Below are 26,714 nucleotides of genomic sequence, written 5' to 3' on the forward strand. Positions count from 1 at the left end.
AAATCCTCCTGCCTCAGCCTCCTGAGTAGCTGGATCATAGGTGTCCCATCTCTTGTTGGATAAATGACTTTATTTTTCCTCTTCTTCAGAATCTTCTCCCTGTTGATAGTGTTCTTTGATGGACAAAATTCTTAATTTTAACATAGTTCAGCTGATCTCTTTTTTCTTTTGTTACTTGTGATTTTGGTGTCATAATTTAGAAATCATTGTCAAATCCAATGTACGAAGCTATCCCTTATATTTTCTTTAACGAGTTTCATAGTTTTTATTCTTCGGTCTCAGTCTTGGATTTTTTAAACTAATTTTTGTACATCATGTAAATTTTGATTTTAGATTGTGGATATATTTTCCCATCACCATTTGTTTTCAGTAATGGTTCTTTTCCCCTTGAATGATCTTGGCAGGCTGTGGAAATAGTGTGCCAAATTCAATGGACCCTAGGTGTCAAGTTTCTTTCAGGCTCTCAGCTCTATTCCTTTGGTCTATATGTAGATCCTCATGCAAGTACCATACTGCCTCTTTATTATAAATATTAACTCATTACTGGTGCAGAATCATGGATTTCACTGTGACGTTCCCATACATGCATGTATCAAGCTTTGATTGCACCCATCCTCCTTACTACCCTTTCTTTCCCTCCCCCTCCACCCCTCACTCCAATCCTCTCCATCCACTCTCCTTTCCCTACTAGTCCCTCTCTGTTTTCAGATTTCCATGTCCTCTTTCTTTTGTTTGTTATTTCCATATATCAGGAAAAAATGGGTCTAATTTAACATGAGGATTTCTAGTTCCATTCATGTTCCTGTACATGATTTGATCCTTCTTAATGGCCGAAGAAAAAAAAATAGTGATTGTGAATACCCGATGAGTGGTAACACTCCATTGTGTATTCACACCACATTTCCCTTAATCATTCATCTGTTGAGGGACACCTAGCCTGGTGTTGCTATAAACATGGGCATGCGGTGTCTCTTTTGTATGCTGATTTAATTTCTTCCAGGTACATCCTCAGGAGTGGTATAGATGGATTATATGGCACTTCTATTTTTGTTTTTTGGGGGAAACTTTGTACTGTTTCCATAATGACTATACTAGTTGAGATTCCCACCAGCTATTCGTAAGGGTTCTTTTTTTATTTGTTATATTAATTTTTTAATAGTCATTCTGACTGGGGTAAGGGGGCATCTCAGTGTAGTTTTGATTTACATTTCCCAGATGGCTAAATATTGGAAGCATTTTTTCATATACTTATTGGCTGTTTGTAGTTCTTCCTTTGAGAACTGTCTGATCTGATCATTTGCCTATTTACTGAATGGGGACTATTTGTTCTTCTGTCCATACTGATTGGTTATCATAATTCGGTCATAACTTTTAAAATCAAATTGTCTCATAACTTCATCAGTTTCCAAGATTGTTTAGGCTGTCTTAATGTTTTATGTACTTCTGGTTCTTTTAACCCCTATACTTCCTTTTCTGTGGGTAGTTGATGTTAATTTGGGAGTGCACTGTTTCGATTCCTTTCTTCTCCCATTTTCTGAATATTTTCTTATTATTTTGTAAGTGGTTAGTTTGAGGATTACAATTGATCCCCTAAACAAATTTAGTTTAAATAGCATGGAAACATTCTGCTCCTATCTCCCTACCTCTACTTGATGTTGCTCCTGTCACAGATTTTTATAGATTATGTTATTATTTGTGTAAACTTGGAGTTATTGTTTTATGCATTTGCCTTTAAAACCACATAAGATTACAGAGGAGTCACAAACATACTGATTTTTATATTTACTTTTACAGTTACTTTTGACAGTATCTTTATCTGCTCACCATGGCTTTGGGTTGCTATCCAGTGTCCTTTGATTTTAGGGAAATGTGTCGATTTCTTTTTCATTCCTGAAGGAGAGTTGAGGAGGATACAGAACCCTTGGCTGTTTTTTTTTTTTTTTTTCTTTCAGCATTTAAAATTTTTCTTCCCACTGCCTTTGACCTCCATGGTGTCTGCAGAGAATTCGCTGGTAATCTTATTGTGAATGCCTCATGAGTGGTTTTAACCCACAGGCCTATTTTTGTGGTTGGGTCTTTGTTTTGTTTTGGGGATTGAACTCAGGGTTGCTCTCGTTCTTATAGAACTACAACCCCAGCCCTTTTCTAAATTTTATTATGAGACAGGTCCTGCTAAGTCTCCCAGACTGGCCTTGGACTTGCAGTCCTCTAGCCTCTGGAGCTGTGCACACACACGTGCACACCATGATGGTTCACTTCTGGCCTCAAGTCGACTCTCCTGTACTGTGCATAGGAGTGTCCTACAGGCAAACAGCTCTGTTCACTCTTTTAATTCTTTTTTTCCCCTCTGCCCCTCATGCTGGATAATTTTAATTGTTTTTGTAATTTCAAATATAAATTGGCTCATTCTTTCTTCTGCCTGCTCTGGCCTGCTGTTAAGCCCTTCTAGTTAGGTTTTCATCTGGTTATTGTGCTTTTCAGCTCCAGAATTTCAATTTGGTTTCTTTCTATAATTTCTGTCTCTTTATGGTTGTATGTAGTTTTCCTTTACTTCCTCAGGGTGGTTTCTATCAGCTCTGTCAGTATATTTCAGACTAGTGAATTAGAGCTGTTGTTGAAATCCAAAGTTAGGTTCATTTTTAACTGGGTAGAAGAATCAGTCAGACATGTTTTAGGTACATTTATGGTCAATTTTTTTCTTGAAGGATGGTTAGATATTCTGAAATAAAGTATGCCCATGTCCCCACATTCTTCTATTAAATACTCACCTGTGCAGAACCAGGGGTGGGGGGGCACGTGCTACTGGGAATCCCGTTTTCTCCCAGTTGACAACACCATGATTTCCTGGTTCACAGAAATCAATTAAACAAATTATTAAAAATGGGAATAAAGATCCTTAGAGAATTGAGTTATACCAGCCGTTTTGTCTGGTTCAGCCTCGGGGTGGAGTTAGGCTGATAGAAAGGGCTCTGCAGCAACCCGTCAGGGGAGGTCAGATGTCCCTAGGGTACACACTTTAATGTCTCTTAGCCACATCTTCCCAGGCTTCCTGGAGTCTGGGTTCTCATGGTGGCTTTTCACAAAATAAAAAGCATTCAGCGTGGACCAAGCCCTCCCCAGAGTGTTGGAATAACTTTCAGTTTACAGCTAGCAGCTAGCAGCTGTGAGCAGCTCCGAGTGCTTGAAGAATCGACACTCATTCAGGCCTGATAGGGATTCCTGCAGGATGGGATGCACAGCTCTAGTGAGCTGTTAGTGAAACCACATCCTTAGCATTTATAGTTAGCATTACCAAGCTGTCAGGCCAGGAAACTGATAACCAGGAGCTTCGACATGGAACTTCTAACTTAGAAACTCCCTCCCCTAGGGACAAAGACCCTTCCTGATGATAGCAATATTTAGAACATCCTCATAATGTGGTTACATTAGGCAGAAGATGATTGGCTTATGGATACTATCTTGCTTGTGTATGATTGACGGGCACGCCCCACTAGAACCCTATAACGATTGTATGCATTCCAAAAATAAACTGAGCTACTGGACGACAACTTGAGGATTGTCTCCTGCCAGTTCTCTCACCAGCTCCCAGAGTCTGTGTGTTGATTCCGCCCACTGTGACAAGGTAGCCAAGCAACTAATTGACCAGAACCTCTCCCTTCCCCAGCAGCCCTGCGCCTGTGGTACTAAAGAGGGGACCTGATGTGGTTCAGTTCTGGAGCAGTTCCTCCTTTCTCTGCCTTCTCCTGCCACCATTGTGAAGACTCGACCCCACTGTGTGGTTTTACAGATTCAGTGTTACTGTCCTGTCGTAGGGACCTCCCTGAATTTAGAAGCCTGGCTTCAGAACTAGGTGTGACCTGGGGCAGCTCACTGAACATGTTTGTGACTCAGGGAAGACAGTGTCCCTAACATTATGTTGAGAATAAATAAATAATGCACAGGGAATAGTCCTGCATTTGCTGCTTTTCAGCAAGGTCGGGACAGGATCCTGGGAGCCTGGAGTTGGGCTTCTCCTGCGTCATCTTACTTATACTTGGGGCATGAGCGTGGCATGACTCCAGGTGTCCAAGGTATGGAGCACTTTAGTGTCTGTCAGAAAGTCCCAGGCATCAGTCCACCTTCCTGATGGGCACACTGTTTTATGTGTTTTTATTTGCAATTTGTTTTCCATAATTTCACTCCTGAATAATAGCATTTTAGAATTGAGAGTGATACCAAAAGATGTCATGATTAACCTGCGTCATCAAAAAGAGTGCAGTGGAGGCTAACTGTGCCATCTCCTAAGCCACTAAGGCACACAGCTAGGTGGCAGAGCCAACAGTGCCCAGGAACCATCCTTGTGGAGACTTTGGGAGATGGACAGGAACAAGAACCAGCGCTCCATGTTCTCCTGGTGTCCAGATGGTCATGTGAAAAGCAAGGCCGTCCACAGGATGCCTCTCTTTGGTCTATGTAATGTGAAGCTGTGAGTGTGATAGGTTTCTCACATGCCTTTCTTTTGAGCAACCAGCTCAGCCTGCTGCCCTCAGGTGTGCCTCTACCTAAGCCTCCACTAGAGGTGTGCGTTCCCAGGGAGCCTGTCCTCACCTGGAGACCACAGTGTGCGACTGCTGTGGACACTCCATGTGCACTGGGCCTCTCTCTCCATCCCTGCTTCCTCTTGAGCCCTTGTTTTTCAAACCCAGACAGGTTCCTGTATCTGCTTCCTGTTCCATAAGAACGAGAGGCTGTTCCTGTGACCTCCCAGCGACTGGGTGTTCAAGGGCACACTCTCCTTCCTGGTTCCCAGGATGTGTTTTGTTCTAAACTATTTCTTTATTAATGAACTGGCCACAGACAATTTTGTAGGGAATCACATATCTACCAAACACTGGGCAGAACCACCCTCAAAACCCCAGAGCAACTTAATAATGGCCAAGTAAAATCTCAATATTCACTATGAAAGAGGAATTATGATGACACATTTTACAGGATAAACTTCAAAAGGCACTTCAAAAATATGAATCAGGGATGGAGCCAAATACATCTCCTAGAATCTTAGGAGAGAATTGGGAAACATTTTAAGTATGGAAATGATCTTCGAGATCAAGTTCAACGTCTTAATTGGCACAGAGAAGTTAAACACAGTTCTTTTTTTCACACAGCTGACAGGTGTCCAGGCTAGGTGTCCAAGCATCAGATTCTGTTCATTTCAGCTAAGTTAGACCGTAGGTCACAGAGCGGTGGAGGGAACAGCACTTTACCTTGCAGGTGCCACAGGTGTGGAGCTCAGGCTCGCTGCTGCTGCTGGTTGGTCCCGAGTCTGCAGCTGGGGAGGCTGTTCATGTCCACTTTAAAGTGCCCCTTCGCCCCACCACCTTTCTCAGTGCAGTAAGCACATCCTTGTTCCTCAGGCTGTAGATGAGGGGGTTGAGCAGGGGGGTGAAGATGGTGTTGATCATGGAGAGCCCTTGGTCCTGCTCTGCAGTGTGGGCAGACTGGGGGGTCATGTAGATGACCAGGGCTGGCCCATAGTAGAGGCTGACGACAGCCAGATGAGAGGAGCAGGTGGCCAGGGCTTTCCTCCTGCCCTCTGGAGAGTTCATCCTCAGGACGGTGAGGAAGATGAGGATGTAGGAAGAGACGATGAATCCCAGGGGGAGAAGCACAAACACAATGCAGATGATGGACACCACTGTCTCGTAGACGGAGGTGTCTCGGCAGGAGAGCTTTAGGATGGCTGGCATCTCACAGAAGAAGTGGCGGATTTCCCTGGAGCCACAGAAGGGGAAATGCATGGTGTAGATGGTGTTGACCAGGGAATTCAGGGCCCCTCCGCCCCAGCACACCAGCGCCATCTGCAGGCAGACTCTGGAGTTCATGATGGCTGGATATCGCAGGGGGCTGCAGATGGCCACGTAGCGGTCATAAGACATGAGGGCCAGCAGCAGGCACTCGCCACCACCAAGGGCAAAGAAGAAGAAAACCTGGGCTCCACAGGCAGCTTTCGAGATGTCTTTCTTCCCTGAAAAGAAGTTGATGGCCATCTTGGGCACCGTGGTGGAGATCAAGGCCAGGTCGATGAGAGAGAGCTGGCTGAGGAGGATGTACATGGGCGTGTGGAGGCGAGAGTCGGCCCAGATCAAGAGTGCCAGGACCAAGTTCCCCGTGAAGGCGAAGATATAGACAAGAAGGACACAAGTGACGAGGGTGCTGAGGTGCCACAATCCTGGGAAAAGCCCCAGGAGAAAGAAACCCGTCCCCGTGTCATTCCCTCTCTCCATGCTCGGAACTCCCAGAGGTGCACTAGACGGAGGAGAAAAAAAACAAGTGCTGATGAGAGGGACTGGCTTTAATTCCCTTATAATGTGTCACACGTACTTCCCTTGAATGGCAGCCTCAGTGCAAAAATAAATAAATAAATAAAAGGGAAACTCAACAGCTGGCACCAGAGCATTTCTTAAAACTCTGCACCCAGTGTTGATATGGACTTGGGAATGGTGCAAACAGGAATAGACCAGAGGAGAGGCATGGAAGGAATCGACTGGGTTCTTCAGAGAAGAGTAACTTTCTTTCAGAGAAAGTCCCAGGGATCAGGATCAGGGCCAAACGTCGTCTAAGGACAGGGGTACACAGCATGCCTGATAATATTGTGTGTGCTGCTGCCTGCAGATGCCTTTCATTATTCTGAAACCTTGGTTGGTCTGAAACCTGTTGGGTTTATCCATGGAGTGGAGCAGGGCAGAGGCAATATGTGGCAAGAGCTGTTGGTGCCACGAACCACCCCATCACCCACAGCCACGGAAGCCACATCTCAGAGCTGGTGGTCCTGAGCTCTGGCCCAAATTTTGACCCACAAGAGGCAGATAGAAAGTTTGGATAGGTGGTATAGGCTGCCTTCTGCACCCGGCATACATTCGTATCAGCTTTATTCCATTTTGGAAGGTCGTAGGGACCCCCCCTTATAGCTGCCTTGCACATAAGAGAATGGCTTACAGTGGCTCGATTGGAACAGGGGTGTGGACATTGCTCTCTGTGAGAAATCATAGTGCTTCAGGCCTTGACTGATTTCAATCTTCTTAAAGTAAGAGTAATAGCGACCATTTGGTCAATGCCTTAAACTCAGCACCATTTCTGATATTTGTCCTCAAATGCAGTCATAGAAAATGGCACAAATGCTCTAATCATAGGCACTGGTTTGAGTCCAGCATGCTGGATGCTCAGTGGCCAAATCTGTATGTGGATCTGTCCATGTGTTGTCTTGGCCAACACAGTTTAAGAAGAAATGGACTCTAAAGAAGCTCTAAGAATGTCCTCCTCCTCTTCCTCCTTTCCTTTTTCTTTTGGTACCAGGGATTGAACCCAGGAGTACCCTGTCCCTGAGTCACATCTCCAGCTCTTTTTCTTTTTTATTTTGAAATAAGGTCTTCCTAAGTTGCTTAGGGCCTTGCTAAGGCTGGCTTTGAACTTGTAATCCTCTTGCCTCAGCCTCCCAAGCTACTGGGATTACAGGTCTGCACCACCACACCCAGCTGTCAGTATGTTCTCTATAATCCTGGTTGAAATCATGGAGCCAGTCTGAGAGAATTGCAATGCCCAGCTTTTGGTGTCCTTCTTGAAATGACGAAATAGGTGATTCAAGAGACTGGTCTCTTGTATTCTTTGAGCTCTCTATTCAGTGCCCACAGGACACCCCCGGAGGCTGCTGGCTGTCCTGAGTGCCACCAGCCCATTGCACAATGTGCCTCCCCAAGAAAGCCTCATTCTTCCTCTGCTGCTTTAGTCTCTGGGACCTGAATGAGACGGTTCTCCCTCTGGAGAGAGAGAGCTGGCCAGACAGTTACCTCGAAGATGCCTTCCATTTTCAAAGCACATCAGGGTACTGACGTGGGAAGGGGGTTTAGAAGTTCTTTTTGGAAGATGACTCTCAATGGACTTTATAATTTTGGAGCATTTTCAAGTTCATGGGAAAATTGAGAGCAAGGATTTTCATACCGCTTGACCCAATGCACGGCTCCCTCCCCCCATCAGCAGCCTTCCTGAACACTGTTGCAGTTGACCTGTGCCGTCTCATTACCATCATCTGAGCTACAGTCAACACTAGCCTTCACTCTTCATAGGAGGGTTTTAAGACAATAAAAAAAGCTAGCTTTGATCTCAAGGACTGATGAGTGGAGGTCAGTGGGTTCGTAAGTACCAGCTCAAAATTACTGCCTGCAGCACGGACATGCCATCCATGGAGCCTCTCCTGGGCCCTCACAGAGCCTCACTTGGATGCTCCCAACAGGCTCAGTGGTTGCTGTCACTGTCTCTGCTGGGGAGGCTTGGCTCTCCATGCCTGTCTCTCAGTGCTGGCACAGTGACGGCACATGATGCTCCCCAGTACTGGGGGAGGGAAAGAGGAGGAAGGACAGAGGCAGGGAGGGGGAGGGAGCCTGTGGGGCCAGTCCTGGAAATCCCACTGCACTCACCTTTGGAAGCAGCGCCTGGGGCGTGACCCTCTTGTGGCTGGTTCAATGTGCAGGGCCACCTGTGGAAGAGCTACCCTCTGTCTCCTCAGGCCTCATGGTTGGCTGGTCATAAAGCCTGGGCTGGTCCAGGTCCCGTTGTCCCGTCTTTGACTTGGAAGCTATATGTATGGTTCTGCTTGGTTATTGTTTTGAACTCGGTGACACCATTACACCATTTTTCAACAAAACTTGAAGAAGAATTACATAAAAATCATTACTTAAGAAAGAAAAAAAAATTAATCATGAAGTTTACAATAAATTTCTGGAGAGGCAGAAATGCCAACATATAGAAAATGATGGTAGTTGAAATAGTCGTGTTTCTTAAGTACTAATGAGGCAGCCTTCACTGCTTTAGGTTCTTCACTCATTATTGCCACCAGCCTTGGGCTGGGGGTTTCCACAGTACCAGAGAGGTTATCTAACCTGCCCACGGTCAAGTGGGAACCTAGGACAGGCCTGGATCTGAGCCAGGCAGCCTGACTCGCAGTCCCTGTGCCATCCCTTCCTGTGGGTGTCCTCCCCTGTGCCCTGCCACACAGCCTTCCCCTCTGCCATGGATACCATGCTCCACCCCATCACACCTGGCCACCACCCCACGCTTCTGCGCCATCTCTCACCTGGTCTGAGCACCCAGTCAGGGGTCCATTTCCCAGTCCAGCTCATCTCTGGCTGCCTCCACGTAGTGCCAGTGTCCCTCCTCAGAGCAGACAACAGGGCATCTCCTAATGATCGATTTCAGGGCAGTGGAAACGGAGCTCTCACAAGCTATGGGTGCAGAACCCCACACCTGGCATTCCTGCCCTGTCTGCTTGGCTGCAGCCCGGAGAGATCTGGGCCATGTTCTCCAAAGCCCCTCCCATTCTTCAGATAGTCGCTGTGGAGTGGGGCGCCATCAGGAAGCTGTGGGAGCACAGGTTAATTAATGTCTGGGGGCAGAATCCCAGTGGGCAAGGGGCTGGCCCCAGAGGCTGCTGCCTAACAGCAGGCAATGGTGTCATCACAGGGCTTGCTTCCTGATGTGCCTTCTCAAGTCTGTCCCCATTTCCCGCAGGGACACAGCCCCAGTGCAATGTGGCTGGTTCTGGCCAGGCTCCGCTCCCACCGGTGAACCTCAAGTCGGCCATCTCAGTGCGCTTTCCACAGAGAATGATCTGATGCCCTCAGGGAAGACCCCTTTTCTAGGGTGGTCACTGACTTGGTAGGAGCGGCTGCATAAGCCAGATCCTTGGCTGGAATGGAGTAAAGCTCACTCCAGGTTAGCCCTGTCAAGGAGGAGTAATCAGACAGGCTTTGGGGGGTGACAGAGAGCAAAGGTCCCCGAGGGAAGTCCCTTCCCACTAGTTCCAGTTTCCCTCTTCAACATTACCCTGATGTAGCTCACAGTCAGGGTGAGAAATGGAGAAGTGTGGGGACAAGTGGCCCAGGTGAGATGGGGTAGGAGGGAGGCATGCAGGGCAGACAGAAGCCTGAGGAGAGGAGGGGGCACAGCAGCTGTGACATCACAGGTAAAAGATGGCACAGGAACTCTGAGTCAGGCTGCCTGGCTCAGATCCAGGCCCTGTCCTGGTTATCCATTGCATCTTGGGCAGGCTAGGTGGCCCCTTTACTCCAGTCCCTCATCTGTAAAGCAGTACACAGTGCGCTGCTTGGTGGTGAGTGCACAAAACCCCAAACAGCGATCTCCTAGTCCGTCAGTGTTAACTGCAGGGGCCTCAGTGCCAATACCTGGCTTGTAGGTGGGCCATTGTTCCTATCTAGAAATACTTTTTAAATGTAGAAATCATTTACTTTTTCCCACTTGCATTTTGATAGAAGACTGTCATTCTGGCATCACCTGGTTGAAGAAGAGAACCAGGCAGTGCAAACCTAAGCCATGCATGTCCAGTGAGACGAGCCTCAGAGGACTAGATAGACCCTGGCAGGTGTGGGTCTGGCCCAGGGCTCCCTCCACCCAGACTCTGAGGCCACCTTGTCAGGATGCTGTGAGGAGGTGGAGGACCACTGTGCCTCAGGTGACTGTCACAGGTGACGAGACCCAGGTGCAAGACAGAGTGGCACAGGCAGCACTTAGAGAGGAGTGCTTGAGGGCATGGCGGGTCCTGAAGGTCCTGAGCCATCCCTCCCTCGCTGCCTCTGCCCTCCTTTCTTTTTCCTTTTAGTGCTGACCATCTTCTGATCCTGACCCCATGGCTTACGTGTTAGAGCAAGACCTTCGGGCTTCTGCCAGGCTGGTTGGGGGACAGATGAGTGGCCAGAGCTCTAGGTGCCCTTATGCAGGTGCGGGGTCCTGGGAGAACCCGGATGAAAGCCTGTCAGTGGTCAGTCATGTTGAGCCACTCACTTGAGAACTGTCAGTCTGACACCAGGCAGCACAGGAGATCAAAAGCCTCTTTTAGCAAATGTGCAGGGCTTCCAGAGGCCTCTGGCTACATCATGTGCGCTCTGAAAGCTCTGAAAGCCGTGTGATCCAGAGGCAGTCACCTCCTCGCTCCCCCAGGGAGCTCTCCTCCATCCCCCAGGGAGCTGTCACCTTGGGGTCCTGAAGACCAGGAAGCAGAGCAGGAGTGAAGCTCTGCCAGGCCAGAGCATCGTGCAGGGGCTGAGGACACCCAGGATAGCTGGTGGCATCAGGATCTGTCCTGTGGAAACTGATAGAGCAGAAAGGACACCAGAGAGCAGCTCCTGGAACCACCCATTTCATTGTTCTAGGTTTGGGAGGAGGTTCAAACTCAGACACTCGGTGAGCCCTGGAGAGCTCTGTAGCTGTGACCAGGGCTGGGAGATACTGTGACCAACTTGGCATTCATTAGATGGTTCTGCGTGCCCAGGAAGGGGGTCTGGGTGGCCAGTGTCACCCAGATTGCTCAACTACACCTTTTACTTATTCTTCTGGACTTGTGGATATAAAATAGCTCCTGGGTTTCAGACTCACATATTTTCATAGATCCAGGAGTATTAAGTTGTAAGGAAAGTGAAGAGTTAAAAGCTGGGAGAGCAGTCGGGTGGCAGAGGCTGTGCTTCACTGGAGTGTGTGACACACTTTCACATGCAGCCAGGACACACTGAGACACGGTGGCTGGTGCTGTGTCAGCTCAGCAGCCCTTGGCCTCGAAGCCTGAACAGCTTCTGCCAGCAGAGGGTCCACTGGGCGTCTTTCTCCTGACTCAATTCACTTATTTAATATGTCTGACAGGGAGGTAGAGTCGCAGGGCGGGCGAGCTCGCAGCGGCCGAACGGAGAGAAGGAACAGCGCCGGCTGGGGAGACGGCGGGCGGCGAGCAGGCAGAGGAGGGCAGGCGGCAGCCGCGCTCGGCCCGCTCCGCCTGGCCGGCTGGGCGCACCCGGCCCGCACCGCGCTGCTGCGGGCGCACATGGCAGCGTGAGAGGCCGGCGGCGGGAGGAGCGGGCGGCGCCGGGGCCGCAGGGCCGCATTGACAGCGGCGCCACTCCGGCCGGCCCCCATTAGGGCCCCCAGTCCGCGGGCGCCACTCCCCGATCATGGTGCCTCGGCGGCCGCCTGGACTAGGGACGGCCGGTCGGAGCCGCTGAGCCCCGCGGCGGCCGCGAGCTGCATGGGGGAGCGCGGGCCGCGCTCGGGAAGATGCCCCGGCCGGAGTTGCCCCTGCCGGAGGGCTGGGAGGAGGCTCGCGACTTCTTCGGCAAGGTCTACTACATAGACCACACGAACCGCACCACCAGCTGGATCGATCCTCGGGACAGGTACACCAAACCGCTCTCCTTTGCTGACTGCATTAGTGATGAGCTGCCACTGGGATGGGAAGAGGCGTATGACTCACAAGTTGGAGATTACTACATAGACCACAACACCAAAACCACTCAGATTGAGGATCCCCGGGTATAATGGCGGCGGGAGCAGGAGCACATGCTGAAGGATTACCTGGTGGTGGCCCAGGAGGCTCTGAGTGCACAAAAGGAGATCTACCAGGTGAAGCAGCAGCGCCTGGAGCTCGCGCAGCAGGAGTATCAGCAGCTGCCTGCCGTCTGGGAGCACAAGCTGGGCTCCCAGGTCAGCTTGGTCTCTGGTTCATCATCCAGCTCGAAGTATGACCCCGAGATCCTGAAAGCCGAGATTGCCACTGCAAAATCCCAGGTCAACAAGCTGAAGAGAGAGATGGTTCACCTGCAGCATGAGCTACAGTTTAAAGAGAGCAGTTTTCAGACCCTGAAGAAAATCGATAAGAAAATGTCTGATACCCAGGGCAGCTACAAACTGGATGAAGCTCAGGCTGTCTTGAGAGAAACCAAAGCCATCAAGAAGGCCATCACCTGTGGGGAAAAGGAAGAGCAAGATCTCCTTAAGAGCCTTACCATGCTCAAGGATGGCTTCTGCACCGACAGAGGGTCTCACTCCGACCTGTGGTCCAGCAGCAGCTCTCTGGAGAGCTCAGGCTTTCCACTGCCGAAAGAGTACTTGGACATGAGCTCCCAGATGGACATCTCGGGAAGTTTAGGCACCAGCGGCAACAATCAATTGGCAGAAAAGGTCAGACTGCATCTTCGATATGAAGAGGCTAAGAGAAGGATCGCCAACCTGAAGATCCAGCTGGCCAAGCTCGACAATGAGGCCTGGCCCGGGGTGCTAGACTCAGAGAGGGACCGGCTGATCCTCATCAACGAGAAGGAGGAGCTGCTGAAGGAGATGCGCTTCATCAGCCCCTGGAAGTGAACCCAGGGGGAGGTAGAACAGTTGGAGATGTCTGGAGAAGGACCTGCAGGCAGCCCGGGACACCCAGAGCAAGGCGCTGACAGAGAGGTTAAAGTTAAACAGCAAGAGGAACCAGCTGGTCAGAGAGCTGGAGGAGGCCACCAGGCAAGGTGGAGCTTCTGCTCCTGGAAGGCACCACGGGCTTCCGGCCCTCGGGTTGCATCACCACTATCCATGAGGAGGAGATGGCCAAGACGCAGAAGGCAGAGGGAGGTGGCCGCCTGCAGGCCCTGCGCTCCCTGACAGGCACCCCAAAGTCCATGACTTCCCTGTCCCCACGTTCCTCCCTCTCCTCCCCGTCCCTGCCCTGCTCCCCTCTCATTGCTGACCCCCTTCTGACTGGAGATACCTTTCTGAGCCCACTGGAGTTTGAAGACTCAGAGCTAAGTGCCACTCTGTGTGAGCTGAGCCTCGGGAGCGGCACCCGGGAGAGATACCAGCTGGAAGAACCAGGAGCAGAGGGCAAGCCTTTGGGCCAAGCTGTGAATGCAGCCCAAGGGTGCGGCCTTAAAGTGGCCTGTGTCTCAGCCGCAGTGTCAGACGAGTCAGTGGCTGGGGACAGTGGTGTGTACAAGGCTTCTGTGCAGAGACTGGGTGCTTCAGAAGCCACTGCTGCATTCGACAGTGACGAATCAGAAGCAGCAGGTGCCACTCGGATTCAGATTGCCCTGAAGTATGATGAGAAGAATAAACAATTTGCAATATTAATCATCCAACTGAATAACCTTTCTGCTCTTTCCCTGCTGCGTGGCTATCCTCCCTTGCTCTGAAAGCACCACCTGCCTATTCAGGACCCGGCTCCTGGACGCCTTGGACACCCTCTTGTTCAACGAGATGTTCTGGGTGTCGGTGTCCTACCAAGCCCTTCACCAGAAGACCTTACCAGTCGATGTCTGCACCACCGACAGGAGCCACGTGGAAGAGTGCCTGGGAGGTGCCCAGATCAGCCTGGCAGAGGTGTGCCGCTCTGGGGAGAGGTCGACTCGCTGGTACAACCTCTTGAGCTACAAATACTTGAAGAAGCAGAGCAGCGGGCCCAAGGCAGCTGGAGCCGCGGGCCCCAGCCCAGGGCCTGAACGCACGGACGCTGTGTCTGCCCTGCTGGAGCAGACGGCGGTGGAGCTACAGAAGAGGCAGGAGAGCAGGAGCAGCTCACAGGTGCTAGAAGACAGCTGGAGGTAGGAGGAGGAGACCTGCGAGAATGAGGATGTGGCTGAGGAGGAGGAGGACGAAGAGGGGGAGGAAGCCGAGGGAGAAGAAGATTTTTTTTTTTGCAGAGAAAGCCTCCCCAGGTGATCACCCGGCATTGAAGGTGGATAAAGAGACCAACACGGACACGGTGGCCCCATCCCCCACAGTGGTGCGGTCCAAGGACCGGCGTGTGGGCACCCCATCGCCAGGGCCATTTCTTCCGGGGGAGCACCATCATCCGCTCCAAGACCTTCTCCCCAGGGCCCCAGAGCCAGTAGGTGTGCCGGCTGAATCGGAGCGACAGTGACAGCTCCACTCTCTCCAAAAAGCCACCTTTTGTGCGAAACTCCCTGGAGCGGCGCAGCGTCAGGATGAAGTGGCCTTCCTCTGTGAAATCCCTGCGCACCAAGCGCCTGATCCGCACCTCCCTGGACCTTGAGCTGGACCTGCAGGCAACGCGAACCTGGCACAGCCAACTGACTCAGGAGATTTCGGTGCTGCGGGAGCTCAAGGAGCTGCTGGAGCAAGCCAAGAGCCACGGGGAGAAGGAGCTGCCACAGTGGCTGCGCGAGGACGAGCGCTTCCGCCTGCTGCTGAGGATGCTAGAGAAGCGGATGGACCGCACAGAGCACAAGGGTGAGCTTCAGACAGACAAGATGATGAGGGGGGCCGCGAAGGACGTGCACAGGCTGCGCGGCCAAAGCTGTAAGGAGCCTCCAGAAGTGTCATTCAGGGAGAAGATGGCGTTTTTCACCTGGCCTCGGATGAACATCCCAGCTCTCTCCGCAGATGATGTCTAATCGCCAGAAAAGTATTCCCTTTGTCCCTCTGACCACGCTGTGAATGTTGACTGTGGCTAAAGTTATTTATGTGGTGTTATATGAAGGTACTGAGTCACAAGTCCTCTAGCTCTTGTTGGTTTGAAGATGAACCGATTTTTTAGTTTGGGTTTTATTGTTATTATTAAAAAAATACAAAAAAAAACCAGCATTAAAAATGACAAGATTGTATAGTTTGTATATTTAGGAATGTATTTTTGGGAAAGAAAATTTAAATGAACTAAAGCAGGTTAAGTTACTGCTCTTCCTAAAAATCTAGATTTTTTTCCCTTTTTTTGTACATTCACACCTTTTGGAGGTTTTCCTGCATTAAAAAGTCATGTTTGAGGGACGATAATCCTGAAAAGACGTCTTACAGATGACACAGCACAACTAACCTTTCCTAGTTAACATATTTTGTATAATATTAAAAAAAATGCAAAGACACCATTTTGGGGATTGAGAGGTGCATCCATGAATCTTCATGAGCTGTGACGTGTAATATGTGGCCGCCTGACTGCAGTGGGCAGCACAGAGCTGGCCGAGCATCCAGCCCGGGCTGGCAAAGGGCCACACTGCTCTCAGATGCCCCGTGAAGCCACTGATGGGAGTGAGGGAGGGCTGCGGAAAACTCCATCCAGTTGTGTCTCCATCAATAAAGTGGCCTTTGAAAAGAAAAAAAAATAATAATAATATGTCTGACATTTAAAGTGCTTTGTTTTTAATTAACATGAAGTAGCTGAACATGCTTACGGGACACTGTGATGATGGCGGTTCCATCTCTTTGTCATTTCATTACATTTGTGGCCTTTGGGCGCCTCTCTTTCAGCTCTTCCTAAGAAACAGAACAGGGTGTTGTGGAGTACAGTCGCCCACGGTGCTGAGGAACACTGGAACTTGCTTTCCTATTGAACTTCATAGATTCTGTTGAAGTTTGAAGTAATTACTGTGAGAGATTATCCGTCCTTTCACGGCTCATGCATCCTAGGCCATGGTCTGCTGATCTTTAGAGCTAGAAAAATCCACTATCCATATTGGGAGGTGCTGGGGATCCTGGCCATCCTGTGCACAGTCTCTTCCACCTGAGAGCCAAGCAGGCAGGTGGACAGCTCCACCATGCTGGGATGGGTGCTCGCGGTAGATCGTCCCTTTTGGACTTGTCATGGTCTTTTACGCCCTCCCCTTCCTCTGTGCTCTTCATGTGAAAACCTTCCAACCAGGAACCTTGGCTGCCTGCTCCTTCCATCTCCCCTATGACTGGGTTAACCAGTGGGTGACAGCTGCTTCCTCCTGGGCCTCTCAGTATTTTGCTGTGTGTCCTCATCCAAGCAAACCTGCTGCCTCCATCTGCAGCCTGGGAAGCAAGGATGTGGTAAGGGACCTGTGAAAGTTCTGGGTGAACATCCAGTCTCTAAAAAAACCACAAAGACGTCCATGTGAAAAACAGCTGTGTGGAGGGCCAACAGCGGACCCCGGGAGCATGCACACCTCATTTCCCAGCACAGATAGGGACTTTGCTCCATTCTTGGGGAAAAAGCCTAGGTTCAATTTATTTCTATTTTTTATTTGTTCTAATTAGTTATACAAGACAATAGAATGCATTTTGACATATCATACATAAATGTAGTAGTGTAACTTCCCATTCTTCTGGTTGTATATGATATAGGATTACACAGGTCATGTAATCCTGTAAGCACACAGGGTCATAATGTCCGATTCATCCTATTGTCCTTCCTATCCTCCACCCCTCTCCTCCCTGTACTTCCCTCTGTCTAATTCAAATTTACCTTTATTCTTCCCTAGCCACCGCCCCCCCCTTATCGTGAACTAGCATCTGCATATCACATCTGCATAGAAAAAGCATTCAAAGCCTGTTTAATTTAATTTCCAATATTATTCATCAAGAAGTTTAGGGATTTTTTAGTAATTAATTTGAGATTGTTTCAAGCTGACTAAACAACTGAGGTTCCCTCTCTTTTTTTTTCCCCCAGAAAAGCAGAGAGAAATCTACTTTTAAATAATATTCAATCACAAAAGTCACTAAAAACCTATTGGAAAAGTATCTGAACTTCTGAAAAATAAGCCAAACAATCCCTTTTAACACAAGAAATCACAGTATTTTATTATATAATGTCTAGAATGAACCAAAGTCTCAGTAACCTTGTCTATTTGAACAGCAGCAAAGGAAGAATAAGAGGTCCCACAGACAAAACGGATGCAGGCAACTCAAGCTCAAGTGAACTGTGATGTCAGTCATTGACGCAACCTTACTTATTCACATCCCATCCAACAGGCTTGGAAGATGTTACATCTGACAGCGATAGAAAGAAGAAAATCATTATGGGAAGAGCCAGGAACATAAGAAGGACACAACAATCCAGGATCATATATTATAGAAACAGCTTCACAAGTCTCTACAAATTGAATGCATCTCTACAACACTGAGGTTCTCTCTATCTTTTTAAATATTTATTTAGTTATAGGGGTACACAATATTTTATTTACATGTGATGCTGAGGATCGAACCCAGTGCCTCTTGCATACTAGGGGGGAGCGCTTTACCTCTGAGCCCCAGCCCCAGCCCCTGAGGTTCTCTTTTAAACCAGCTGATAAATGTAGACAAAGTTCCGGTCCTCTGTCTTCATACCTGCTTCGGACACTTCTCAGTTCCTTTGAGGCTCACTTCTGTCCTGAATTATTAGTGGCTCGGGTATGCTAATAGTCACTGTTGGAAATCCAGCCTCCTGGAGAAGACGGTGTGTCTTGTCCTGTCAGGGGCAATGATGATACAATATATTTTCCCTCTTGATTGCTCTGGCTGTCCCAGTAGCTGGCTCTGTTCTCCCTTCCTCCTTGGGTGGAAACTTTCTAGTAATTCTGTCAGCAGCTCCTGTGTGGGGCAGGAGGACTCTGACCAGCACGCCCAGTCTCCAGTGACAGCAATCTGACGTGAGCTGGCAGGTGCACTGGCTTCTCTCTGGATTCCCCATCCTCTTGGCTCTAGCTTCCTCCTCCTGCAGCAAGTGCAAGTGGAACTGAAGGCAGAGAGTGGAAGAATGAGGCTGGAAAGGCTTGCTGCCTGTCTAGAGGAGTGTCCCTCTGGCCATAGCAACTATTTTGCAGCCTCTGGGTCCACTGCTTACTGAGAGCTAAGTCTTCTCATGGGATACTTGAGTTCTTAAGACCCTTGAGGTCCTCATGGAGGCAGAGGCAGAAGAGACTGGTGACCTGGTTGTCAGTCAAGGTAAAGCAAGCATAAGTCTCAACACAGAAGGAAGCAGTTTGGAGAAACATGGAGGCCCTTAGGAGGTTGACTCAGATGAGTGAATCTCACAGTTGGCATTTGAGCGTCAGAGGGGGGTTTACTGGGGTCCTCAGGAGGAGACCCACAACTGCGTGTACAGACTCAGATCTCCTCCTAAGACCAGACAGGAGGGGTCCTCCACTGCCCAAAGCATAGAACCCAGCCCTCCACTGCCAAGAGCCAGGCCTGTGTGGTGCAACCAGGCCAGCTTGCTGCCCTGAATTGGTGGCATAAATCTTGTTGGAGTTGTGAGTTCCATCATTAGGTCCCTAATCAAGATTCTCTGATTGGAAAAAAATATTTTCTTCAATTTTCTTTGATAAAAGCCATGGTTGAGAGGTGTTAGTTCACATCAATCACTATAAAACTTTTACAACTAACATATCACACTTTTGTTGACAATAAGCAATTGTGCCCACAGAAAAGGTGAATGGGCATTCAGTTTGTGTAAAACACCCATCAGGCCATCAAAGACTAAAAAGCACTTGAACCTCTTTTGGTGCACAGGAAGTTTTCAAAACAGCACTCTTGTGCCTGGCTGGTAGAAATGTGCAGTGTTGTGACTTCTTTGGAATGACATCTATTAAAATTAAAAACTGTCTGCCCTCTCAGGAATTCTACTTCTGAGAACATTCCCATAGAAATAGAAATGCCAGTGCACAAGGATGTATATACATGGGTATTTTTAGAATCATTTATTCAAAGAGTAGCCATAACTGGGGTAATACCAGATACAGTATGGTATATCCAAATAATGTCATGGGATATTGGGAAGTCATTATAAAGAATTAAAGCTATACCAGATATTCAGAAGGATCTCTGAGCTCACAAAGAGTGAGCAAGAAAATAAAATTCAATGGAAATGTAGCAATAAAAGCTCATTTAAAAAACAGTGACACAATATCTATTGTATATTTATATGTTTGTATGTGAATATACACTGCTGATGATTTGATTATGGAAGGTCACCAGGTTGCTTCCATAGTCTGTTGGGAATTTGAAGCCTTATCTAGGGAAGAGAAGCAAGAGGGGAAGAAAGCATGTCCGTGATTGCAAAACTATTAGGGCACGTGTTGTTCCACCTGTTGTGTAAAGTGTGTGTGTGTGTTCATGAATAAGATGCATGAAAGAATGTGGGGTGTGTTATCCTGGAACTGTGGCTGGGTGACAAGATTCCAGGTGTTCTTTTTCAGTGTATTTCTACATTGTCTACCATGATTTGAAAAGAACCTCCATTATTTTTAAGTTTGCAAAAACATATTTTATGTTTTTAAAGTGTTCATCTTATAAAATTAAAATGAAAACACGTGAAAAAGAAAAGCGGGGTTATCTTAGTTACTCAAGATGTAGGGTTAATTTAGTTTTGTTTTCTGGGGTCCACCCAGTGCTGGGGTCCACCCTGGCCTTGCACAGCACAGGCTAAGCATGCACTTTATCACTGAGCTACTTCTCCAGGTCAAGTTGTCGTTCTTTCAAGGCAACACATTGTCAGGGATAAAGTCTTCTACTTATCACAATTTTCAACAGAAGTATGTGAGGGTACGCAGACCAGATGGGATTTCAATTGAGCCTGAGGCCTAGGGTGATGTGGTTGGTAGATAAGGAAGGTGGCAGGTGTTGTCACCTGTGACAGTTCCCACGATGGCCTCTGAGGGTCCCCACTCTCCAGGTGATGGTGTATGACCATCTTTCCTGAAGTCTTCTGAGAACAGTGATTGAAAGGCTGTGGGACATCAAAGTCTGTCTCTGTGTGGGCACCTGTGGGCTCACTGTGGGAGTCACTGCAGGCCAGAGCAGCACTGTGGGTGCCCAGAGGGTCCTTCCAGGCTTGACAGGAGAGCAGTTGCTACGACAGCTGGACTTCAGTCCCTCACCAGAGCTGCCCAGCTGAACTGCTCCCAGATTTAGGGCCATAGCACCTTGGAGGTGGCTGAAGCCTGCTGTTTTCAGGTGTCTGGGAAGGATTGATGTGGTGTGGGGCTGTGCGGGGCAGGGCAGGGGATCTTCAATGCATTTCATGGTGAAGGGGAAAAGAATTTCCAGTGTTTCAGAAGAAAGGCCACCTGTCTGGCCAAACCAGTGGTGAGGGTTTGCTAAGTTGAATTGGACTACTTTTACATTTAAGAGCAAAACACCATGTCATTTTAAAATTGTTAAAATAAAACTCTTTTTAGAACACTATGAATGTGACGATCATATGATGATGTCAACAATAATAAGTTGAAAGGCATCTTCCAAGACCAGTTGTGATTTTAGAACTTCAGATTTTATTATTGCTAATTTTGTTTAGAGACCATATCATTATATCAAAGTTTACCACAAGCCCCAGAATTCTCACTGAAGATGATTACAAAATCCTAAAGTTAAGACCTCTAATTATATAGATAAATATTTAATATTAATAGAACAATGAAAATGAAAAATAGTAAAATCTGGTAGACAAGAAGAAAAAAGACTAAGTTCTATTAAAGAATTTTCTGAATTCACTCAGATTTCTATTTATATATGGCTACATCAGAAGGAAAAGGAATACAAGTGCATAAATAATTTGTAACAACAGTAATGTAAGTGGACCCCCAAGAGCTGGGGAAAGGGAGGATTCTCTGGGGAGGTGTCATGGAACAAGAGGCCTTCGGGTTTCAGGCAGGGGAGGTTGAGGAGGAGCTTGGGGAGTGACGGGTGACAGGGAGTGGACACAGAGGGGACAGTTTACATTAGAAGCACCAGTACTTCCTTTGTGACCCAGTGCATTAAAGCTAAAAAAGGAGCCAGAGCACTTACTTGTCTCTGGGCCGTCCCCACCAGAATCCAGGAAGTTACTCCCCAGCCGGTCAGTAGTGGCCAGGGAGGCTGTGTTCTGCTGAAGCCACCACTTTGGGACTGAGAGCAGCCCCACCCCCAGGAATAGATTCCTCAGGAATCCTGGTGCCCTCCTTCCCTCCCTCCCTCCCTGTCACCAAGTCATTTCCTCAGGACGTGAGGTGATGGTGGCTCCTCTGAAAGTTGAGGCTAGAACACTCCTGAGAGCAGCTGCAGCCCCTCCCCAGGCACTTCCTCAGGGCACCCACCACCTCCTTGTTCCTCAGGCTGTAGATGAGGGGGTTGAGTGTGGGGGTCACTATGGTGCCCAGCACAGCTCCTATCTGGTCTTGCTCCGGCGTATGGGCAGAGCTGGGTGTCATGTAGATGAAGATGGCCTGGCCAAAGTAGAGACTCACCACTGTCAGGTGGGAGGAGCAGGTGGTCAGGGCTTTGTTCCTGCCCTTCTGAGAGTTCATCCTGAGGACGGTGAGGAAGATGACAGTGTAGGAGGCCAGGATGAGAAGAAATGGGACCAGCAGAAACACAATGGTTGACACAAATTTCACCATCTCATAGACGGACGTGTCCACACAAGACATCCTCAGAATGGCGGGCATCTCACAGAAGTAATGGTTGATCTCCCTGGAGCCACAGATGGGGAAGTGCATGGGGTAGACGGTGTGCACAAGTGCTGCAAGAGCTCCTCCAGCCCAGGCCGAGATAGCCATCTGCAAACAGACCTTGGGGCTCATGAGGACTGTGTACCTCAGGGGGTTACAGACAGCCACGTAGCGGTCATAGGCCATGAGGGTCAGCAGGATGCACTCAGCAAGGCCCAGGGTGAGGAAGGCAAACATCTGGGCAGCACAGGCCAGGAAGGAAATGCTCCTCTTCCCTGAGAAATGGTTGGCTAGCATCTTGGGCACCGTGCTGGAGATGTAAGCCAGGTCAATGACAGACAGCTGGCTGAGCAGGAAGTACATGGGGGTGTGCAGCCGGGGGTCCAGCCAGATGAGGAGGAGCAGCGTGGAGTTTCCAGCAAAGGCCGTGGTGTATAAGAGGAGAATGATGAGGACCAGGAGGCTGGGATGCCCGAACCTGGGGAAGAGCCCAAGCAGCAGGAAATCCGTCGAGGTTTCATTCTTCTCCATGTTTTCATTCAAGTCTTCAAGTTTGGATTGAAAATCTACAGGGGCAAAATAATACCACAGGGCTTGTGGTGTTTTGTTGACATAATCGTTGTCTCTTGGTCAGCACCTCTCCTTTATTTGCTGCTCACCAGGACTTTAAAACTCTGCATTCCAATAAAGAGACATTTAAATAATTCCATTAAACAATGCCATTACCTGGAAATTAGCAAAGTCATGTCCTGTAGTTACTCTGACTTGGATATATGATGACTTAGTCCCTTTGACTGATAACAATCTCCCAGCCCATCATTCTTCCCTGTATTTTGAAGTCTGGATATCTTTCGGGCTCTTGGCCTTCTCTCCTGGTGGGGGTTCTGTTTCTGAGTGTCCTGTGTACCCACCTCGACCCAGAGGCCTTCCCTGTGGCCCTTTATTACACAGCTATACTCAAAAATTTCAGTTGTCAACCAAATGAACTAGGGCTGTTTATTCTGCTTTACTTGTCATGATCCATAATTTGTATTACATTCAGGTTTTTCCATTTTATTCTAAGTAAGAATAATTTTAAACTTTATCTTTGTATTAAATAAAATAATCTCCTATTTAAGCTAGTGGTCTTTTATTGCTGGGTCTGTAGTTCTTCAATTACTGTTCATTGGCCATAGAGTAACATAAAATTTCTTAAAATATTTTAAGGTGTCATATAAAGTCCCATAAATAATTTTTAATATCCCATGTTTGCAAGGATGCTGTCTAAAGGCCAGTAGATAACACCTTACTCTTTCCCCTTAGGACAAATGAAGACTTATACCCTCATCTGACAACAAATATCAGATGGCGCTCGATTATCACATGTAAAATGTAACATGGAGTCTTTGATTAGCATGCAAGGGGTCTTAGCTGTGGCAGACAGACAAATATTCAATTCCAAATCCATAAATTGATTTCCTTTGTGTACCCTAATGACTCATGTTCAATATCTTTTGCTTTTGTCAAGCAACTAGAAATTTTACTTTCATTATTTATCATATACTCATATACTTTGGAGACTTACATTTTTTCAACATGGGAGATTAATCCTAGGGCCTCACACATGCTGGGCAAAGTCCCTATCACTGCATTATATGCTGAGGCTTTTAATTTTATTTTGAGACAGGGTCTCACTAAGTTGCTGAGGCTGACCTTGAACTTGTGATCCTCCTGCCTCAGTCTCACTAATAGCTGGGATTATAGGTGTGCACCACCAGGCCTGTCTTCCCATCTCATATTCTGATGGCTTCCTTTATTTGAGATAATGAAAATAACTCATTGTACAGTGTTAACAACCAGTGGAAGGAGCCGCCCTTATAGGGTAGAGTCATGATAAGCCTTTCTCAGCACCTCACATCTGGAGAATTTTGTTTCCTCAAGGTACTAGACCCAGGTTCCTTGTGGTCCTGGACTGCTTTTTCTGCTGGCCCCTCCTTATAATGCTTCTCTGTCTTTCTGAGTTTCTGGTTGTAAATGCTTCCCTCAACATAGGGCTTTGTTTTCCCTTTGAGGAGTGAAATGATCCTTGAGAGTAACAGCCCTTGGTGCTCCATTATCACATGTAAAATGTAACATGGAGTCTTTGATTAGCATGCAAGGGGTTTTAGCTGTGGCAGACAGACTGCCATAGCGAGTGGGAAGGAGACCAACGCTGCAGATTAGCACCAACCTGAGCCCCAAGCATGCAGAATGTGTGTGGCGTGTTGCTTGAAGACCAGTTGCTGATAGTTCCCTGCTCATGCACAGGCCCCAATTCAAATGTCAAATTGTCATTTCAGTTAGGAATTAGGAGTGAATATAATAACATGGTTTTTTTTTGTTTTAATATCCTTGTTTTATTTATTTATTTTATGTGTTGCTGAGGATGGAACCCAGTGTCTCACGCATGTAAGGCAAGTGTTCCACCACTAAGCTACAACTCCAGCCCCACATGTGATGTTTTGTATGATGAAAATATTATGAGGTTTTATAGGACTACATGCTTAAGGTACTTTCATTAGGAATGTCTTAGTTCTTCAAAACTTTGTAAGCTGAAAAATCAACGTATAGGGATTTGGATTTTTCATGTTCTATTTGATCTAAAAGACTGCTCTCTCCTCTTCAAAATCATAATAAATCAATAGTCATTGATAAAGCCCTCATGTACCTACTTTAGAACATGAAGTTAAAAGCAGTACTGAACTACGCAGCTAGTAGGAGGCTGTCTTGACTAAAGGACAAGCAAGGAACTGCGAGTTCTGTGGAATGGTGAATGCTTCAGTCCTAAGCCTCGGAAGACGCAGGGCAGCCTGGGAGGTGGCAGTGAGCTGTGCAGCTGGCCTCGGCCAGGCACTGGCTGATGCACTACCAGGACCCGGAGCCCCTCTCCATCAGGACCCGGATCTACCCCTGTCACGCTGATCCTTACCATAGGAGTTGGGTTCCTGCTTCCTCACTCTTCCACGGGCTGAGTAAATACATTTCATAGGTCATGACTCAGTGAGAGACATCCTTCCATTTCACTGGTCCAAACTTACCTGCTCTTGCTTTTCAACATTTTCTGCTCTGACTGTTATGTGCAGTTCTTACACTTCTCTGTTTTTATGTACTGTTTCCCTGTCCAGTATCAGCAAATTTTCTGCTCAGTAAGATATGGTAAGAGCTCTAGACAACCAGAGTTAACCTCCTGCACAGAAAGCAGTTGTTTATTAATAGTGAGTTAGCGTATTCCCTCTGGTTGCTGCTGCCCAGTGAGCTTCAGGTAAACAGGCTCATCTTGGGTCCCATGGCTCCTTGGCATTAACTTAGTCTTGTCTTGAGGAATCTGACATCTGAAATCTCATCTTAAAGGACTAAACTGCATTTCTGTTGCACACCTGGCTGAGGTCTGAGAATAGCATGTGATGGCTCAGTAGCATATTCTGGAACTGATTTAGTCCACCCACAGCTTCTGGGTGCTACAAAACCTGGGAACCTTTGAGCGCTGTCTCATGGGAGTCTGTCCCCAGACTTTAATTAATGACAGCCCAGAATAAATGCTGGGCTCTTAGAAACTCCTTATGAAGAATAATGTTGTCCAGAGTTCTGTAGTTTGTTTGCAAAATAACACAGTTGACTTTTTACTGTCCCTATGGAAATGGAAGCATTAAAGAAATTCCAGCTGGGCACGGTGGTGCACACCTGTAATCCCAGTGGCTCAGGAGACTGAGATAGGAGGATCACGGGGTTCAAAGCCAGACTCAGCAAGGGTGAGGTGCTCAAAAACTCAGTGAGACCCTGTCTCTAATAAAGTACAAAATAGGGTTGGGGATGTGGCTCAGTGGTCGAGTGCACCTGAGTTCAAACCCCGGTACGGGGTGGGGGGGAAGAAATTCCATATTGCAAATGTGATAACTAACTGCTTGGGCAAGTTTTAAAGAATGGAGAGAAAATGTAATTTTTTAACAAAAGATTCTCCAAACAAACACAATCCTTGAAGCCGAATCCAGGGTGAGAAAGCCAGCAAGTGTCACAAGGCAATCCACTGTACCCATTCCAATGTCACCTGTGCTGGAGAGTTAGCTCATCTCATACCACTTCACTGAAGAGAAGGCCAGCAAAACTGAACTGGTGGTGTTAAGTGTGACTTGCTCAGCTGGAGAATTAGCAAGAAATCTCATCTAAAGAAAAGCATTCAATAAGTCAAATCATTTTATCTTCTAGTAATAACTCTTCAGATCATTAAGTGGGACTGAGTGAGACGGGGGCTCTTGGGAGGGGAAAGGTTTCTCAGAAGACCATTTTGCTCACAAGGCAGGACATAGAGGGATCAGGAAAGCTGTGTGAGAGCAGACCAGAGACCATGGAGCACTCCCTAAGGGCACTAAGGTCACCCTCAGCCTAGGCTAACTCCCCACCTGGTGGGGACAGATGAATTTCCTCTCAGGTGCTTTATGGAAGAGGCCATCACTCCCTGTAGATAAGAGACTGTCCTGGGAGTCTCTCAGCTTCTTTTGTGATGGTTGTGGGTTGCTGTTTCCCTCTGTTGGCATTTGGGGTGAAGGGTGGATCAGAGATCTAAGGCTCCATATCCAGCTGGATCATTTCCCAAGGTTTCTAGATTTTCCCTGAGAAACTATAAGAGACAGAATTATCAGGTGACTTCATATCCTTTAAAACAGTATTCCAGGATGAAAACATATACCTTGTCACAAGATATTTTTGCATGTCATGTTTGAAAAAGATACACTCCCCTCCACCCCTCCT

General features: G+C 47.8%; 2 protein-coding genes and 1 pseudogene across 2 annotated transcripts; 1 reads left to right on the top strand and 2 right to left on the bottom strand.

Moving 5' to 3' along the window:
- Positions 1–5,321: 5,321 nt before the first annotated feature.
- Positions 5,322–8,481, bottom strand: LOC144255441 (olfactory receptor 2T2-like). Its single transcript, XM_077800141.1, has 2 exons — positions 8,451–8,481; positions 5,322–6,285 (listed from the first exon to the last, which is right to left on the bottom strand). Exon 2 carries the CDS (start codon positions 6,261–6,263, stop codon positions 5,322–5,324), a length of 942 nt encoding a protein of 313 aa, XP_077656267.1. The 5' UTR covers positions 6,264–6,285; positions 8,451–8,481.
- A 3,609-nt stretch (positions 8,482–12,090) lies between these two features.
- On the top strand, positions 12,091–15,206 carry LOC144256612 (protein KIBRA pseudogene; annotated as a pseudogene).
- A 6,291-nt stretch (positions 15,207–21,497) lies between these two features.
- LOC144255452 (olfactory receptor 2T27-like) lies at positions 21,498–22,481 on the bottom strand. Its single transcript, XM_077800162.1, has one exon. It carries the CDS (start codon positions 22,479–22,481, stop codon positions 21,498–21,500), a length of 984 nt encoding a protein of 327 aa, XP_077656288.1.
- Positions 22,482–26,714: the final 4,233 nt, after the last annotated feature.

The sequence above is a fragment of the Urocitellus parryii genome, chromosome 1 (genome assembly GCF_045843805.1).
Source record: "Urocitellus parryii isolate mUroPar1 chromosome 1, mUroPar1.hap1, whole genome shotgun sequence".
Lineage (NCBI taxonomy): Eukaryota > Metazoa > Chordata > Mammalia > Rodentia > Sciuridae > Urocitellus > Urocitellus parryii.